Here is an 18,687-nt window from a genome sequence, read left to right on the forward strand (position 1 = left end):
CATAGACGATTCCAAAAGTATATGATAACACTTGCCACTATGAGTGGTACTGATTAACCTGCTGGCTGATGGACTATTGGCAGAGAGACAAAGAGCAAGTTCCTGATGCAATTTTTAATGGCCAACTGATGAACCATCATGAAGCCTTCTAACCAGTTCTCCAACAAGAGCCATTACAAAGGCCCAGTCTGAAATGTATCCCAATCATAGGCAGTTGAAATCGAAGCAACACAAAGTGGTTAATGCCTTAAACCTGGTGGATGAACCTTGACACTGTTCCAATCTTCTTACTCAACAAATGTGCTCGGCCACTAATTCCTGAATCGCTTGATGGGAATCAAACACACATGTTAAAGATTCTGCTATCCATGTAAGAAACAGATGTACCCCATAAAAGGTAATATGGATGCCCAGTGTTCAGTTGATGATGGATGTAAGCAAATACCTAGCACACACTATGCCTGAAAACAGAATGGCCGCTTGCTTCTGAGGGTAAAATCAGATACACATGTAAAACATAAATAAATTATATTAAAAAAAACAACCAACAACAACAACTCAAAGAAAAGAAGATGTCAGTGAGCTTCTGATGTAAACTTAACCCCTTCACTGCTAGTACGTTTTGCTATGGCGTATGCTGAGAAAATTTTCAGAAAAACAAGAAAAACACGCCAATGATTTTAATTTGCTTATATTTCAAAAAGTACTGAAGATAAGTGCATAAAAGTATATATCAAATGAAAGGAAAATGAACCAAGATTCTGTTTTTGATACTCACATGTTCAAATAAGGAGTCAATCTAACAGAAAAATTCCATAAAATGCATTAATAAAAAAAATTGGGACTGTCATTCCACCATGTAGGTGCTACAATATCAACCAGGTTATCAATCTGTCTTTCTTGTGACTGTTGTGATCAACCACACACACTGTCAAGGCTGAGCAACAGTGTCCAGGTGCATAAGACACCAAAACAGTCCACACAAAGAATGAAAAGGGTGTACTCACCCAGGATCTATCGCCAGTAAAAACCCAGTGTGTGGTACTTGCAGAAACAGTCTTCAAGACACAGTGCTGGTTTGCTGGGGCAGTCTGGGCAGTAGAACCCCACATCCTTTCTTTGTCCTTTCTTCCAGCAGACTCTGCACCTCCTTTGTGGCCAGGCCTTCTGTGGGGTAGGTGGGATGAAGTGTCGTCCACACAAGACAAACAGCGTGGTCATCTTTAGCAGTGTCTTGGTCACCAAAAATCATGGCACTAATTACATCCTTCTGAAGTCCAGGAGTGTACTGTTGTTGCCTGCTTTTTTGTAGAGGATGTGTGCATTCAGCATGGCAATTTGTAGAAAATGCACACACAGCTATTTGTACCACATCAGGGTTTTCCTTGTGACATTGTAGGGATGCAGTTGTTGGTCATGATGGTCCATGGCACCCATGTTTTTGTTGTAATCCAGAATTGCTGGAGGCTTGTTTACTGCCCTTTGGTCTTGCTGCTGCTGGTCTTCAGCTGTAGGTTTGTGGCAAGTTGTCAACTCCAGATGATCCAGGATGAACATCATGATCATCACCATGCTGCATACCTGAAACACATTGCATAAAAGACTAAGTTTGTTGGGTTTTGGGTTTGGTTTTTGGTTTTTACATATAAAAAGATCATGAAATGGTACCATTTTATTTCTGATTGTTTTCAGAAGCATTGTTTTCAGAAGCTGAAATACAAACACACACATACCTACCCCACCCCCACCCCAACCCCCAAAACACACACACACTGAAACTGGTTCATGGTATGCTACACCCCCTTCATTCTCTCTTTCTCATACAAAACAAAATGACAACACACACACACACACACACACACACACACACACACTTCTACAAGTGTTGCATTTACAAAGTAATTTAGGCATACAGTTCTGTATATCATTCTCTGATTTCAGTTTTATAAACATCATCTCCCCCCCCCCCCCCCTCTCTCTCTCTCTCACTCAAACACACACCACACACACACAACAACAACAACAACAATAACAACAACAACAACAAACCAATACACACTCAGGAACGAACACACAGAAAGCTGCAGGCGAGCTACACACGCTGTCATCAACAATGAGCCAGCCAGCAAGCCACGCCCCCCTGGGCTGTGATGGTCACAGTACCCACGTGACTGACTGACTCTCGCTCACATTCACTGATCAGTGACTGACGAAGCCACTTACCACAGCTAACACATTCAAAACACACACAATGCAGTCATATTCATTGTTACAACAAACAGAAAGCAAACAATAAACTGACAAACCTCGAAAACACCCACCTGCATCTTGAATCAGCTGAGCTTCAGTTTCGTCAATAACTCCACCTCCCACCCCCCTGCACTGTCAAAATCAGCGTCTTCGGCATCAACTTCACGCAGTTCTGTCTCATTCAGTCCACAATCTTCATCTCTACTGTTTGCATCACGAAAGAATTCTGTCAATACAAGTGCAAGTGTTGGGGTTTGTCTGCGTTCAGCCATGGCTTTGCAAACACAACTTGAGCTTCGTACAAACTTGCAAAACTTTCGCCATAAATATGACAATCCAATGAATAATTTTAGCTTATGGAACTCAGGAGATAAAGAGCTATCAGGGGAGCTAATTTAATGGTTAGCAGACTGTATTTTCTGTAATGCGGGACTCGAAACATAGAACGTTGTAACATGACGTACGGCGCACGTCAATACAGCATTGCTGAGCGACATTTCATGACGTATGCCGTACGTCAACAGCGCAGTCAAGAGGTTAATATTTTTGGGTCAAAATAAATTTTCTACACCTACCTTCAGATTGTTCTGGATGGGGGTTCCAGTGAGAATGATTCTGTGCTTGGCAGCCACACCATAAACAGCCTTGGTGGTTTTACTTGCATTCTTAATCTTATGGCCTTCGTCAAGAATCACATAATCCTGAAAACAAGAAAACACGACCTTCTCTCACACACAGAAATTGAAACCAAGTACAGAGACTGTGTTGATACAAAAGAGCCAAAGGCATCAAAAAAGCCAATTCCTGACTTGACTTTATCCCCTGCTTCTACCGGGAAGGTGTAAGCAGGAAGGTGTTGTTGGGAAATGAAGCTGACAATCTGCAGCAAGAAGAGAGGCGTACAGTGAAACTCCATCAATCCACCGCCAGTATGGTCTTCCTTTGGCTCTGAAGCCTGTGTAATCCTTGACTACACTCTGTAAAATAATGATATTAAAAATTAAAAAAAACAGGATTGGCACTTGACCAATGCTAAAACTTTTCCAAAAGTAGAATGCAACACTAACAAAGGTAGTGAATTCACATAAAAAGTGGGGCCTAATCTGACCCTTTCTGGACGGACTGATGTCGTTGACATTGATACTGAGGAGAGCAAGAAACAATGCTCCCTTGTGGAACACCCAGCTCCTGCTCGTGCATGTCAGAAAGAGTGGTGCCAACCCTCACTTGGAACTGTCGGTCCTGTATAAAATATTGTGAACAAATTTGGGGGCGTGTCCTCGAAAACCGAGGTTGTAAAGATCAGAAAGAATGCCAATTTCCAGGTGGTATCATACGCCTTTTCCAAAACAAAAAAAAATATGGTACTACAACATGCTTCTTGTTCATGAAAATGTTTCGGATGGTGGTTTCCAGATGGTCAACAATAAAGCCATGTTTTCAGAAACTGCATTGTTGTTATGCCAAGAGGCCGTAGGTCTGTTTCCACATCAGCCAACAGTTGACCATCTTTTCCATTCATTTGCAAATGCCCCTGGTCAGTGCTATTGGGCGGTAGTTTGAAGGGTTGGAGAGGTCATTTCCTGGCTTCAGTGGTGGTGGTGTGTCCATCGAGATCGATGATGACCATCATTGTCATCCAGATGGGGGATGGGGTATGGGGGGAGGGTGGTGGTGGGGTGGGGTGAAGGATGCTCATGAATCTATCTGTGAGTGCGCAGATGGCTGAATAGTCCAATCTGCGCACGAAATGTTCGCTGACAGTTGGGGCAGACAAAGACAGGCATATCATTGTCAGGGAGCTTGTTTGCCCGTGACTTTCTGGCCTGCCTCTTCTCAACAGCTGCAGCAGTCCTGTTGGCCTCGCACAACTTGGCGCCTTTGTGCACAGCAGCGCGCCATTTGTCACGGTCCACTGCAGATTCCTCCCAGGAGTCAGGGTTGATATCAAACGCTTTCAGAGAGACTTTCAGAGTATCTCTGAAGCGCTTCTTCTGACCTCCATGTGATCTCTTCCCTTGTTGCAGCTCGCCATAGAAGAGCCTTTTGGGCAGCCGATGGTCTGGCATGCGTGCCACGTGTCCAGCCCAGCGAAGCTGGGACTGCATCAGGATGGTGAAGATGCTGGGAAGGGTGGCTTTTGCGAGCACCTCTGTGTCAGGGGTCTTGTCTTGCCACTTGATGTTCAGTAGCTTCCTGAGGCATGTTGTGTGGAAGTGGTTCAGCTTCTTGGCATGTCGTTGGTACACTGTCCAAGTTTTGCAGGCGTACAGTAGTGTGGGGAGAACTACTGCTCTGTAGACCTTTAGCTTGGTCTCAAGACTAATGCCTCTTCTGTTCCAGACATTTGCATTGAGTCTACCAAAAGCTGCGCTTGCTCTTGCAATCCTGACGTTCACTTCATCGTCGATTGTCACATTTCGTGACAGTGTGCTGCCAAGGTATGTGAACCGCTCCACCGCACTGAGTCTCTGACCGTTGACTGTGATGTTGGGCTCAACGTAGGGTTTCCCTGGGGCTGGCTGATGGAGAACTTCAGTTTTCCTCGTGCTGATGATAAGGCCGAAGTTCCTGCTGGCAGTGGCAAACTTGTCGACGCTGAGTTGCATGTCAGCTTCAGATCCAGCGTTGAGGGCACAATCATCAGCAAACAAAAAGTCTCTGATGATGTCTGTCATGACCTTCGTTTTTGCTTGAAGCCTTCTGAGGTTAAACAGCTTGCCATCTGTTCGATACTTTAGGCCGATTCCAACATCGCCATCTCTGAAGGCATCAGTAAGCATTGCAGAGAACATGAGGCTGAACAGCGTTGGAGCCAGGACGCAGCCTTGCTTGACACCATTTGTGACAGCAAAAGGAGCAGATGTTTCACCATTGTCCTGGACTCGAGCCTGCATGCCTTCATGGAATTGGCTGACCAAGGAAATAAATTTCCGAGGGCATCCGTACTTGGCCATGATCTTCCACAGTCCCTCTCTACTCACGGTGTCGAAGGCCTTAGTGAGGTCGACATAGGTGGAGAACAGATCAGCATTTTGCTCCTGACATTTCTCTTGCAGCTGCCTTGCAGCAAACACCATGTTGGTGGTTCCGCGCTCTTTCCGGAATCCACATTGGCTCTCAGGCAAATGACCTTGGTCAAGGTGTGCTGTGAGGCGGTTAAGTAGGATCCTGGCAAGTATCTTGCCTGCGATGGAGAGCAAGGAAATGCCCCGATGGTTATCACAGGCTTGCCGGTTCCCCTTTCGCTTGTACAAGTGAATGATAGATGCATCTTTGAAATCCTGGGGGATCGTCTCTTCTTTCCACATGAGTGAGTACAGCTGATGAAGCTTCTCAGTCAGCACAGTGCCTCCATCCTTGTAGACCTCTGCTGGTATGGAGTCTGAGCCAGGTGCTTTGCCACTGGATAGCAGACGGATTGCTTTCTGGGTCTCAAGAAGTGTTGGTGGATCGTCCAGTGCTTCGTTGGTGGGGACTTGTGGGAGACGGTCTATGGTTTCATCATTTATGCAGGAAGGGCGATTTAAGACACTGTTGAAGTGCTCAGCCCATCGTTCAAGAATGTTCTCCTTCTCGGTGATCAAGGTATTCCCATCTGCACTGAGGAGGGGGGATGATCCTGAGGATGTGGGGCCGTAGACTTCTTTTAAGGCATCATAGAACCTCTTCATATCGTGCCTGTCAGCATATCCCTGGATCTCATCAGCTTTGTCACTCAGCCACTCATCCTGCATCTGGCGTAACTTTTGCTGAACAGTCCTGCGGATGTCATTGTATGCATCCTTTTTTGATGTGGACTTTGGGTTGCTCAGGTGGGCTTGATGCAGACGGCGTTTCTCATCCAGAAGCTGCTTGATTTCATCACAGTTTTCATCAAACCAGTCTTTGTGCTTTCTGGTCATGGGTCCCAGGGTCTCTGAAGCTGTACTATAGATCAGCTCACGCAGGGTCCTCCAGTCAGACTCCACATTCTGGTTGTCCAGAGAGGCGGATTCCAGACGATCTTCCAGCAGCTCCACAAAGGACTGTTTGATGGTGATGTTTTTCAGCTTAGCAATGTTGAGCCGTTTTGGAGCCTTCTGGCCTTGGGGGTGTCTCTTGGGTTGGATTCGAATATTCAGCTTCGAGACTACAAGGCGATGGTCTGTCCAACACTCGGCGCCGCACATGGTCTTTGTTACACGTACATCTTGCCTATCCCTTTTCCTGACGATGACATAATCGATGAGATGCCAATGCTTTGAGCGAGGGTGCATCCATGACGTCCTGTTACGGGTAGGGAGGCAGAAAACTGTGTTGGTTAAAAGCAATCCATTTGGGTTGCAGTGGCCCACACCATGCTTTCCAATCACTCCATCCCAGGAGATGTAGTCAGAGCCAACTCTAGCATTGAAGTCCCCACGAATGATGAGCTTTTCTGCTTTAGGGATGGCAGCAATGACAGAGTGAAGGTCCTCGTAGAACTTCGCCTTCACTTCATCCGGGTTGGTCATGGTTGGGGCGTAGGCACTGACAATGGTGAGGTGCTTCTGGCCAGATGCCAGTGGGAGTTTCATGGTCATAAGCCTATCGTTGACTCCCTTTGGAATTCCAGCTAGCTTGCTGACAAGTGCTGTTTTTACTGCAAAGCTAACGCCAGCCTCACGTCGCTCTTCGCTTCCTCGTCCACTCCAGAAGAAGGTGTAACCAGATCCCCGTTCACAGAGCTCGCCTTCGCCTGCAAGCCGAGTCTCACTCAAGGCTGCGATGTCGATGTTGTATCTGGCAAGTTCAGATGCAACTAGTGCTGTTCTCCTTTGGGGTCTGTCCGCGTTATCTCTGTCCAGGAGAGTCCTTATGTTCCAAGCACCAATGGTGAGAGGAACGATCCTTGTTTTTTTCTTTTCTTTCTCTTTGTTTCGACCGCTGATGTAGGGTCCCCGCCAGCCGCGGTATGCTGGCCAGGGTGATATGGAGCAGGCAATTTTTAGGGCACCTTTTCTAGCCCCTTCCTCATGCCAGGGAGGTGAGCAGTGCATTCCTAAAGAGGGCTGCTCAGACGCTCAGACGGCTGCCGAGCTCCATCGCTGCTCCTGTCGACAAAGAACGACCCTATGGCCTGAGCCGCCTGCGTGCAGGTCTGCGGCTGCGACTGCCAGTGTACCCACACCTGTCGTTTCGTCGCTCGCCTGTCGCCACAGGACTTGGGGGTGATGAAATGATGAAGGATGAAAGGTCATTTTGGATGACTGATGACTTGCGCGATGGGTTTGTTTAAAGTGAAGAGGAGTTGCGCAACGCCGACCTCACTCTCTCGTCCGGGTCCACCAATTTCCAGGTCAGGTCATTAGATCTGCTACTGGTAACCTGTAATCCAGTACAACCTGTTCAGGGTCGGGTTGCCGACGACTAAACTGGCACTTCCACCGCTCCCTTCTGGGACTGGTGAGGCGGGTGGCTAGACACCCTTATGGAGATCCATAAAAGGGCGTCGGCTCAGGAGAGCCACCGACGGCCATCTAGCTCCACTGTGCTGTGTGCATGCCACACGCAGTTGGCCCCCGGGGTGTGTCTACCCATGTATGCGAAGTCTGGATCCGGCAGAATCTGCGGAAGAAACCTATCGGTTCAACGGAGAGGAAGGCGGTTACAGCAACGCACTGTGGAGTGCAGAGAGCAAGATGAGACACCGAAAGGATATCTTGGTCATCCACTGCATCCGTGCTCATCCTCCAGTCGTCTCGACTTAGTCTTGCCTGGCTTCAGTACAGGGATGATGAAGGCTTTCTGCATGGAGGGTGGAAATAAGCCTGTGGTCCAGATATGATCATACATTACAGACTTTTAGTAGGTCGGTCCGCGGCCGCTGTGGCTGTGGTTAACAGCGCAGTCCAGACCCATAATTTGACCATTTTCAACTCGCTCGTTTCACTACGAAACTTAATTAAATGACACCAATCTTATACTGGAATAAAGTTCATTCTTTCATCTATCTTCCTGTGGTATTTGTTTTTATCATTCGAGTCAAACTGGTATGTGCCGGGCGTTCAAACACAAAGGGTGTCGCGTCGATTTTCACTGCGGTGACAGACTCCGCCGTGCTTGCCGCGCGAGCAGAATAACATGTGTGTCACTCGATCGTTTCGCGCTGCATTGTTTGGCCATGTATAAATTTAGAAACTATGTCACTGGCAAGCCAGGATTCTCAAGTTTTGATTGGCTAGAAATTTGTTGGGGTTTTCACAGAAAGTAGATCTGAAAGTCACAGCGAAAGTGTGAGACTGATGTTTGCGACCCTATAACATACGAACCAGTGTTTCAAATCACGAGCAAATTACAAGAAAAGAAAGTTTAAACTATGCACTTTCAAGTGCAATTCATGGCTTTTCTATAAAGAAAGAGTCTCGAACGCGCTTTGGAAGAAAAACGAGTGACCGATTTCGGATCCCGCAACGCTGCTCGACAATGGCGGCGATCGAAGCCGTCTGCTCGTCATCATCGTTTGAAGAATGGAAAACACGCCAACTTACAGGTTTGTAAGCAAATTTTTTTTCAATATGTTTATTTTGAAAATAAATCTAAATCATATTTTTTATATTTTTGTGGGTTTGGATGAATCCTAACAACTTTGTTTCAGCAGTGTTGATGTGTAACTGGGAACAGTAACGCTTCGTCAGTCACGTTATTTTTTAGCACAATTATGATCTTTTATTCAAAAATTTACCGCGATCGACAGCTGTATCTAGAAGATGAAGTGTCAGATTATTCAGTAATTTTTTTGTTGTACAAGGGTTTTGAGTTAGTGAGAGCGGATTGATGGTTTAATATTGTGACCGACGTCGGACAGCATGGGAACACGTGTATCTTTCCACTTCTGTTCTGATCATCAAACGCCAAGACAATTTCACGCGTCTGTGTGTGTGTGTGTGTGTGTGTGTGTGTGCGCGCGCATTAGCATGTATCTTATATACTAAGAGTGTATGCACAGAGTTAGTGTCTGTTGAACTGATGTAGCATGCATACATGAGGTTGCCTGAGTATGGATTAGTTAGTGTGTGTGTGTGTGTGTGTGTAAATGATGTAAAGAATAAATAACTTCTATGATTAGTAAACATGAAATAAGTTTAAGATATGTTGTTACATAAAACTTACATCAATTTAAGTGAAACCATTACAGTGGAGTAGTAATGAAATTAGTAGATCATGTATCAGTGCACATTCATCACACACTCATGCACACACACATATAAATGATATATATGCAAAAGCATCTATGAAATGAAAAAAAAAAAAGTATTTTAAAGCATTAGAGCTGTCTCAAATTTCATGACTGTGTACTTCAGATGATGATCAGTATAAAGCCTTAAGGGCGACTGTTGCACACAGTGGACGAGGAAGACCACCATCAGCACCCAAGGTTCCATCCAACAACAAACTCTTGATGCAGTTAAATATGTTAAAGCATCAAGAAAACAAAACCTGGGGGGAAATGGAACATTTTCTACACAAATTGTTCCCAGAGTGTACCTTTCCACGTGTGGTGTCAATAGTTAAGGAATTCAGCAAGTGTGAAACGATTAGTGGTGCTGAATGTTTTTTTACAAGAAAGGAAAGATTCATGCATCTTCCCTGGCCCCTCCTGTCAGAAGTTTGGAATTACACGTGCAGATCTTTTGAAAGGAACTGTAGAGGACTGTGAGGCTTTACTCAGTTGTCCTATTGGTCTTGTGTCTGAAGTATGTCACTTAGCTAGGATATTGAGGATAAAGGATGCAACATTGCATAAATGACACCTGGTCAGAGATTTGCCACCAACCCAACAGCTCAAATTAAAACTGGGGAGGCTCAGAGCAGATGAGGCTCGCCTGCGTAAAAACAGAAGTAAACCAGGGGGAGAGAGTGCACTTCAAGATTTTTTAGAACTTCCTTTTGAAAGTGCAGAGGTCATCAGAGACAGCAGGAAGAAGCAAAAAACTGTCAAACAGCTACCTCCTACTTCAGACCCAGAGCCAGCATGCAGCAAAGAAAAAAATGAGGACATTATCACACAGGAACTAAGAACAACGACAGAGGAGGTGTCATTTCTTAAAGCAAAACTGAGTGAAAAAGAAAGGGAACTGCAAATCAAGGATGCTGAAATGACTGGACTTCTGTTATGTCAAATATGCACATTTACAATTACTCTGGTGATATCTGACAGCATAGTATCATCATGATTGTAAAAAACTTGCTCATTTGTTACTAAAAACCATATACTTTGTGACTGTTTTCATTGTTATTTGCATTTCTGATAGCATTAAGTCTTCCAAAAAACTGTATTCTACATGCTTTTCTGAACATGCACATATCTGAAATGTTTTTGTAGCATGAAAACTTTCTGAGATATCAGCATTATAAGTCAGCATGTTATCACTGTAAAATCAGGCCATTCGACACTTGACAAAACTGAATATTTTGCTATTTTGAAGGCACTGTCTCTCTCTAAGCATGTTCTTGAGTAGGCCAGAAAAAATTCAGCATAAACTAGGTATTGGTGGAACCAAGTACAGCAAAGAACAATGTGGTAAGTCTTCATCTTAAAATTTTATGACAGTCTAAAAATAGCAATTTGTTAAATCTGTCAAAACGCGTCATTTTTGCACATTTTTAGACGCCGTTTTCTTAAAAACTACTGGGTATAATGCAATGAAAATTTGCATGTGAACTTAGTTTTTTATGTTCTTTCCAATGGTGTAATTAGTTTTTAGATATGTTGAATTTCAAAATTTAAGTGGTCCTACCTACTTTTAGCAGAACTTCTAGAGAGGTTTGATGAAGATGTTTTAAAAGTTTATAGTGTATCTCATCCAGACTGGGAGAGGAATCAGTACAGGTTTGAAGAGTGGATTTCAATTCACTGAGAGTAAACAGGAGGTCATAATTTCTGCATTGTCAGACGAAAAGTTGCAGATTGTTTTTTCTTTGAGGCTTTTAGTTTTGAGGAACTGAACCAATTTATGGGAAGATGAAGAGTTTGACTCGATTATGGAACCAAGCAAATTAACAAATGCTTTTTTTTTCTCCTGTAATCAGAATGTCTGGCAGCTTTAAGTGGTGCAAGGATGGACAAGTGTTTTTCCCTTTTATTTTCTTTAATGTTTTCCATACTTTTTTTCTTTGCTTTTGTAACTGTGAACCGAGTGGTATATTATAAAGGGGTTACAAAAGAATTACTGAATTACTCAAATAGACAGAATAAAAAAGAGAAACGATAGAAAGCTCCTTCACACAGGCCAAGGACATATAAAGGCCAGTCACAATGGGTTTCAGCTCACACCACACATGAATTTATCTTGATTACCGGGCAGATAATAAAGTATTCTGGAAAAACTCTTTGTAAGATTCTTACATTGGACACAGATGTGTTATGTGAGTTGGTTTCATGATGAAGAACCCGTAACAGCATAAAGTATGTACATCTATTATTTAGATCATCATTCACAGACATTATGCCCAAAGTGATGAGGCCTTTCCACAAACAATTCTCAAAATAAAATTTAGCAGCCTCTTTCATCTCCTTTCACTACATGTAATATGTTCTGCAAACTTTCAATGAGATCTGAGTGCTTTAAATGGTATGCATAAATGGAATGCAGAATGAAGTAAGTCACTGAGGATACTACTGGTACTTTTACTGATAAAAGAACCACTTAGCTGAATGTATAATTTGTGTAAGACCTTCACACTCATTGTAAAACACAAAAGCCTTTCTGTTCTGAGACTCCAGTTGAGTCATAATATTTGGGATGAGTGAGATCAATGCAACAAAAAAAAAAAAAAAAAAAAAAAAAGATTTCCCATATTACACTAAGATTGATGTCCCATTAAACAGTAGGATCTTGCTGCTTCTGACAGTGGTATGCATCAATGTAACATCCATACGAAGCTATATTAAGCAGAAGAACTTTTTATTTCAACTAAAAATAACAAAATGACTGCTATTAATAGGGAGCGGCAGCCCCCATGGCCGATGTCGGGAAACCTATGAACGCCTAAAAAATTGACTAATTTTGAAATGCATTTTCTCAAATTTGATTTCATTTTGTGAAAAATTATCCAAACGAAATAATCATTTATCATCCATATTTTTAATTTTTATTGTGTTTGCTTTATGCAATGCGTGAATGAGTTCGCGGATGGAAGAAAAAGAAGTGTACTGTAACGCGAAATAGCGATCCTTGTTCAATGGCGGCCGGCGTCTTTCTGAGCGCGACACAGTTAGTTTCAACCACATAGTGGAAAAAATCGCATCCGTTGTTTTCCATTCATTGGTTACTGTTCGAAAAACTGGGAGCCGTGAAAGGCGAAAGTTCAAGGAGAACTTTCGTGTGTTTTTTTCCAAGCCTTGGGCGAAGTAGGGTAGTTAGATCTGAGCGCAAAGTTACAGGAATTTTTCGACTATCTTTCAACGCCTCACGCAGTTCGAAAAAGAAATCTGACCCTACGGGATACTGTATGAGCGGTAAAGAGCATTTTCTGCTGATTTCAATGGTATCCACAACTAATATTTTTGATCCATGAGCAATTTGCTCAAGCAATTCAAAAGCAAGTACCCCTCTTCGTCAGTTGCATCGGCCCAATCAACATTCGACACAGGAGAGCGGCACTTCATCTAACACAAAAATGGCATTGTTTCTCAAAAAAATCTTAAGTTTCATCGGTAAGTTTTATATTATTTTTGAAAACGAATGTCTTTAGCACTTTCATGCACAATATTGAGCTGAAATTCTTTGAATAAGGATTTTGATCGATGTCAGTAACTGAGCAGCTTGGATCTATTTCATAAGTGTTTTTGTAACACCGTGTTTCAATCGGAACACGATTTATTTTTTTCGGAATAAAACACACAAAAACTATTGATACAGAATGAAAAATGGACATGTTAAAACGGAGCCCATGAATTCCAATTACTAATATTTGATTGATTTTTGCTTTAGTAAGCAAAATATTATCTGGATCTAAAACCGGAAGTGCTCGGGACAGCATCAGCGTCGTCTGCTACAGACTCGGTGAGTGTTAAATAAGTGAGTAAAAAATTGTAATATGGTTTCTTTTTCCATTCAGCATCACACAAAAGTCTGATATTCTAGTTGCATTTTGCTTCTATAGCTGTGAAACTTTATATCAATATATACAGACAGATAGATACTATGCTCTCACATTCCAGAGAGAACAAGAACACTAATTCATACTAACCCCTCCCCCCCCTCCCCTCCTTTCTCCTCTGCAAACTTCACTTTCATAATTAGCTGAGAGTTGTATAGCCATTCCCCTCCTTTGTCTCTGAGAATCTCCCACCAATGGTAAGGAGAGGGGAGGGGGTTGTCAATGGTTGTGGCAAACTTGGCACTGAGCCAAATCACTGACCACTTGCTCCTGCTGAGAATCCCTGACTGCTGACAGTGATAAAACCCACCATCTCCTCCCTCCAGTCATCCCCCTTCCCCATTTCTTTCCTGTCAGTGGAGTAGGTGTGTGCGTGTGTGTGTGTGTGTGTGTGTGTGTGTGTGTGAGAGAGAGAGAGAGAGAGAGAGAGAGAGAGCCAGAGCAAGTTTGCATTTGCACATGTATGCTTGTGAGTATGTGTATGTCTGAGTAGAAAAAAGTGTAATGTGAAGAGATATATGATTAATTTGAACAGTGCAGGCAACATCCTGTTTCTTCAAAAATTTAACACCAATTTTTAACAAACTAAAATTAGTAAAAAGAAAATCAGTACAATAACACCCATAGCCTAAGTTGTACATCAGGTTCAGTCAAGTCAAACTATATAACACTATCAGGAATCCAGCCATAGTATAATTGTGTGTGTGTGGTGGGGGGGGGGGAGGTGTTCATGTAACCCATGATATGTTGTGCATCTAGACTGCATGAAACAGAAAACAAAGGGAAGTAAACACATATTTCATGAAATGATAAAATGCAAAATACCATGCACATATTGTGAATGAAATATTCAGTTTGATATATATCTAAGACATGCATTCTCACATACACACACAAATAAAGATGAATACACAAAATATATATCAAAGAATAAGATACTAAGTATGATGTGAATATTAACAATAAAATATTCAATATTAAGTAATCATATATACATAAGACATTAAGTAATACTTTCATCTCAGTCATGAAATGTAGCACCCTGAAGTGGAATATCTGAGTAAATAATCGCATGCAACAAAGACATCCATAAGATGAACAGTGCATGTAGATGGCAAAGTTCTTGTCAGCAACTGGAAAGGACAGACCCCCAAAAATTCAGCCTCAGTTGTCAAAGCATAAGTTGTTGCTGCAATCTGAGTTATTGTGTGAAAGGTAAATGCGGCCATATTGTTCAGTGCGGTGAATTTTGTGTTGCTGTTGAATGAATGCTTACCTGTTAGTACACTATTTTATAATTCTGTTATCACAGTGTTTTCCTCCCACTCAAAACACTCAGAAATTGACAAAAGCCTAAACATATATTAAACTGAGAGCTCTGGTTTTGGTTTTAAGTTTTAAATTGAACATAACATTTGTTCTTTCTTATGAGCTGATCTGTGTATCTAACATGTTGCAGAAACAGCTGCTTATGGCAGGGTTTGCAAGACCTATTCCATGATCCAAAAAGGCCAGTATGAACAGCTCAGGTAGCGAGCAGCATGTTATTGCTGATGCCAGGAAACCTATGAGTGCCAAAAAATGAGAGATTTTTTGGTGTGCATTTTCTCTTGTGAATGCCATTTTGTGAAGAAATAAAGATGCATCATCCACCTTTTTTTTCTTATTTATTGTGTTTCTTCTACAATGAAATGCATGACTGGGTTCATGGATAGAAGAAAAAACTAGAGAGCTGAAAGAAAATAGATTCATATATCTGTCATTTTTGCTGGCAACTTAAGTAATATTTGCTCCCTCCTGGGAACCTTTGTCGTGGAATGCCCCATCAACCTACCCATTTTGTATAATGCTCTCAAGTTGCATTTGTTTAAAAATTTGTAGTAATTTTGCAGAAGATGATCAGCCTAGACCACTGGTAACTTATTGTGGCTGCAACTTCAATATTTTTTTTCAAAAACAAAAATTTTGAAGAAGTCTCATCTGCAGCATGCACCCTTTTTTAATGAGAAAATCAGGTATCATTCCTTTTCTGCCAACTTTAGAGGGAAGTTTTAAGGTTGACTTTAATTTATTTTGAAAGCTGACATTTCACTTAATACACACACAAAATTTCATGGTCCTACTTGTGACAGTTACTGAAATATTCATCTTTGCAGCATGCTACCCCAGTAAACAGTCTTTTTTCCACTCCTCAAATTGAAGATTTTTCAAAGTTTGAGACTCTGTTCTGCCTGAAAAAAATTCAGTGCACTTTCTGTGATGTAATCTGCAAGATATTTTATTTTGAAATGCAACTGTCTATTCGTTTCAGTGCTGTAGACCTTCAAAATTGCTATTCTGTGCACATTGACACGTCTTGATTTTCTATTTCCTTCTACTTTGACAGATATATTTTCCAGTTTCTTTGCTGCTGAAGTGTTAGTGTTTTCTTGTGCTATATGCCATTATCATATGGTTTTTAAAAGTATATGAGTTTTCATTACAGTACCCTCATGGACAGTATAATATAACTGTGAAAATGTGAAAATATTAAGTACTAACAGCATGTACACATCGTCACATCTTTAAAATGGAATATCTTCAGAACCAATCAAGATATTCACTTACTTTTTTTTTTTTCTTTTCTTATATTGTCATGTTGTTTGCCAAAAATCACATTTCAGTCATTGTAATCAATATTTAAATTTTCACTGCCGCCACCTACTATTAATATGTCAATACTTGATCCTTTCACCATTTCTTTTCCAGTCAGCCTACCCGGTGTGAAACTAGGAATCCAGAGAACAGCTGGAAACTGTGTGTGCAAGAGACAGAATTATAAGGGTTGCTGTACTTAAAATGGTATATCTTCAGAACTACTCACTCTTGCTGATCCTTTTCTTTATATCAATAAAAAAAATTAAAAAAAAGGACTGCAGCATATTTCATGTAATTCTTGTGGTAATCAATAATTATCTTCAGCTGATATTTGTTGACTGATTTGTTGACTGACAGATGCAATAGTTGAGTGGTTTAAGTGTTGGACTTTCAATCTGAGGGTCCCAGGTTTGAATCTCAGTAACAGCGCTTGGTGAGTAAATGGTGGAGATTTTTCTGATCTCCCAGGTCAACATGTGCAGACCTGCTAGTGCCCGAATCCCTCTTCATTGTATACACATGCAGAAAATCAAATACGCATGTTAAAGATACTGTAATCTATGTTAGTGTTTGGTTTATGGAAACAAGAAAATACCCAGCATGCACATCCCTGAAAACAGAGTATGGCTGCCTACATGGTGGGGGTAAATAAACCAAAAGGTCATACACGTAAAATGTTACATGTCTGTCTGAGTGTGTATGTATGCCTGCTTGAAATCAATGACACAGGAAATGAATGACAAGTGCCCAATGGCAGCCGTCAACAGGCTCTACCCAGGTAGGCAACCTGTTATGCAAATGACCCTGTGTTTGTAAAGAGCTTAGAGCTTGATCTCCGACTGAGGATAAGCGCTATACATGTATAAGTATCCATATCATTCATTCATTCACTTAAAATTAAAAAATAAATGAATGTGCAAACAGTTTTTATTTCTTCACAATTTTTTGGGGTGCTCTTCCTTGAAGTACACTGTCATCATAATTAAAATGAGTGTAAAGAACATATTTTTTCTTTCTAATTTTATGCCAAATTTGGTATTGACAAAGTATTTTCCCAAAAAAATGAATTTGCCCATCTCACCACAGACACAAATACACACATAAATATAACAGCTACACATATAAACACAAACAACCAAAACAGGTCGATTACATAATCATATTGTTTACAGATGTGAGGGGGGAAAAAAAAGGAAAAGTAAAAGAAAAAACAACCATCATAAAGCATAAGACTTGTGCTGATTTTTCCTGGTAACCAAACATTCTTAATAAAAAAAATAATTTAAAAAAACTGTACAAAATACTCACCCACACAAAATCTCTGCCATTATGCTGAGACATCTGCTCCCAGCTGGTCAGCACCATGCCATAGGTTGTCAGCAACACCCCACCTCGCCGCTGCACCCGATCCAGGTTTCGCTCTCTTTCCCGTTTACTGGTGCCATGAAAGGGATACACTGCAATGCCAGGGGCCCTGAGTAGCACACCCAAATGAATGATCAATATAAATACACACACACACACACACACACACACAAACAAGACGCTCTCCTGATGAAGCCCTATAGGCGAAAATTTTAGAGAAGAAAAAAGGAGGACAATGATTTGCTTTGGGGTTTATTTCCATTTTTGTTGTTCTCTTTTGAGAATCTGCCCCTATGGAATGATTTTCATGGAATGGTGCCAGCAAGTCCAGGATTTATCTTGTGTTATTTATAAATATATAGTAAAGATTGGTAAATCTCCACACATAAGGTACATAACTTCAAGCCAATGCTGCTTACGCTACCAATTCAGCTAGCACACAAGTAAATAAAAGGTACATTGGAACAAACCCAGACACTTCCCAAAAAAGGAAGCGCCGGGCTTGCTCTTATACCTATCATCTGACATGTGCATACAGCAGCAATGACAGAAGAAATTAGCTTTTATTCAAGACTGGCATAGCCTCTTTAATCCTGAACAAGCCCCACAGAACACATGGACAATACAGAGCAAACACATGGTTGCCTCGGTGGTTTTTCAACTTGAAAGAAAGAAATAATTTAAACACACACACACACACACACTCACTTCTTAAATGTTACATCTGACAAGCATTACAATCTGATCAACATGGAACAGGTAAATCATGAGTGATGTTCCGGTATTCATGCAGTAGACACATCATATGAACATAACTTACATGTAGTGTCCACATGCTTGCATTGACACATATACATGAAAATACGTACAGAGCCTCAGACACACCAAACAGATAAAACAATGTGTTTTCTTTGAAAACCGTACTAAAGATATCAATCTTTTAAGATAATCCATGATCATACATTAATAATCTAATAGACATAAAACCATAAAGATGCAATAGCCAAGTGGCTAAAGCGTTTGACTTTCAATCTGAGGGCCCTGGATTCAAATCTTGGTAACGGCGCCTGGTGGGTCAAGGATGGAGATTTTTCCAATCTTCCAGATCAACATTTGTGCAGAGACCTGCTTGTGCCTGAACCCCTTCCGTGTGTATACAAATATGCATGTTACAGTTACTGCAATACATGACAGCATTTCATTTATGGAAACAAGAACATACTCAGCATGCACACCCCCAAAAACAGAGTATGGTTGCCTACATAGCAGGGTAAATAAACAAGATGCAAAGCCTTCAAGACTCACTTG

The 18,687-nt window shown here is 41.6% G+C and overlaps 1 protein-coding gene across 1 annotated transcript in view; it reads right to left on the reverse strand.

The window, feature by feature from the left end:
- Positions 1 to 18,687, reverse strand: part of LOC143302257 (DNA excision repair protein ERCC-6-like) — a 139,389-nt gene that overhangs the window by 91,395 nt on the left and 29,307 nt on the right. The window contains exons 5-6 of the mRNA XM_076616847.1: positions 17,323 to 17,488; positions 2,826 to 2,951 (exon numbers count right to left, since the gene is read on the reverse strand). Of these exons, the coding sequence (XP_076472962.1) occupies positions 2,826 to 2,951; positions 17,323 to 17,488 (292 nt within the window). The remainder of the gene's footprint in view (positions 1 to 2,825; positions 2,952 to 17,322; positions 17,489 to 18,687) is intronic.

Source organism: Babylonia areolata, chromosome 29 (genome assembly GCF_041734735.1).
Source record: "Babylonia areolata isolate BAREFJ2019XMU chromosome 29, ASM4173473v1, whole genome shotgun sequence".
Lineage (NCBI taxonomy): Eukaryota > Metazoa > Mollusca > Gastropoda > Neogastropoda > Buccinidae > Babylonia > Babylonia areolata.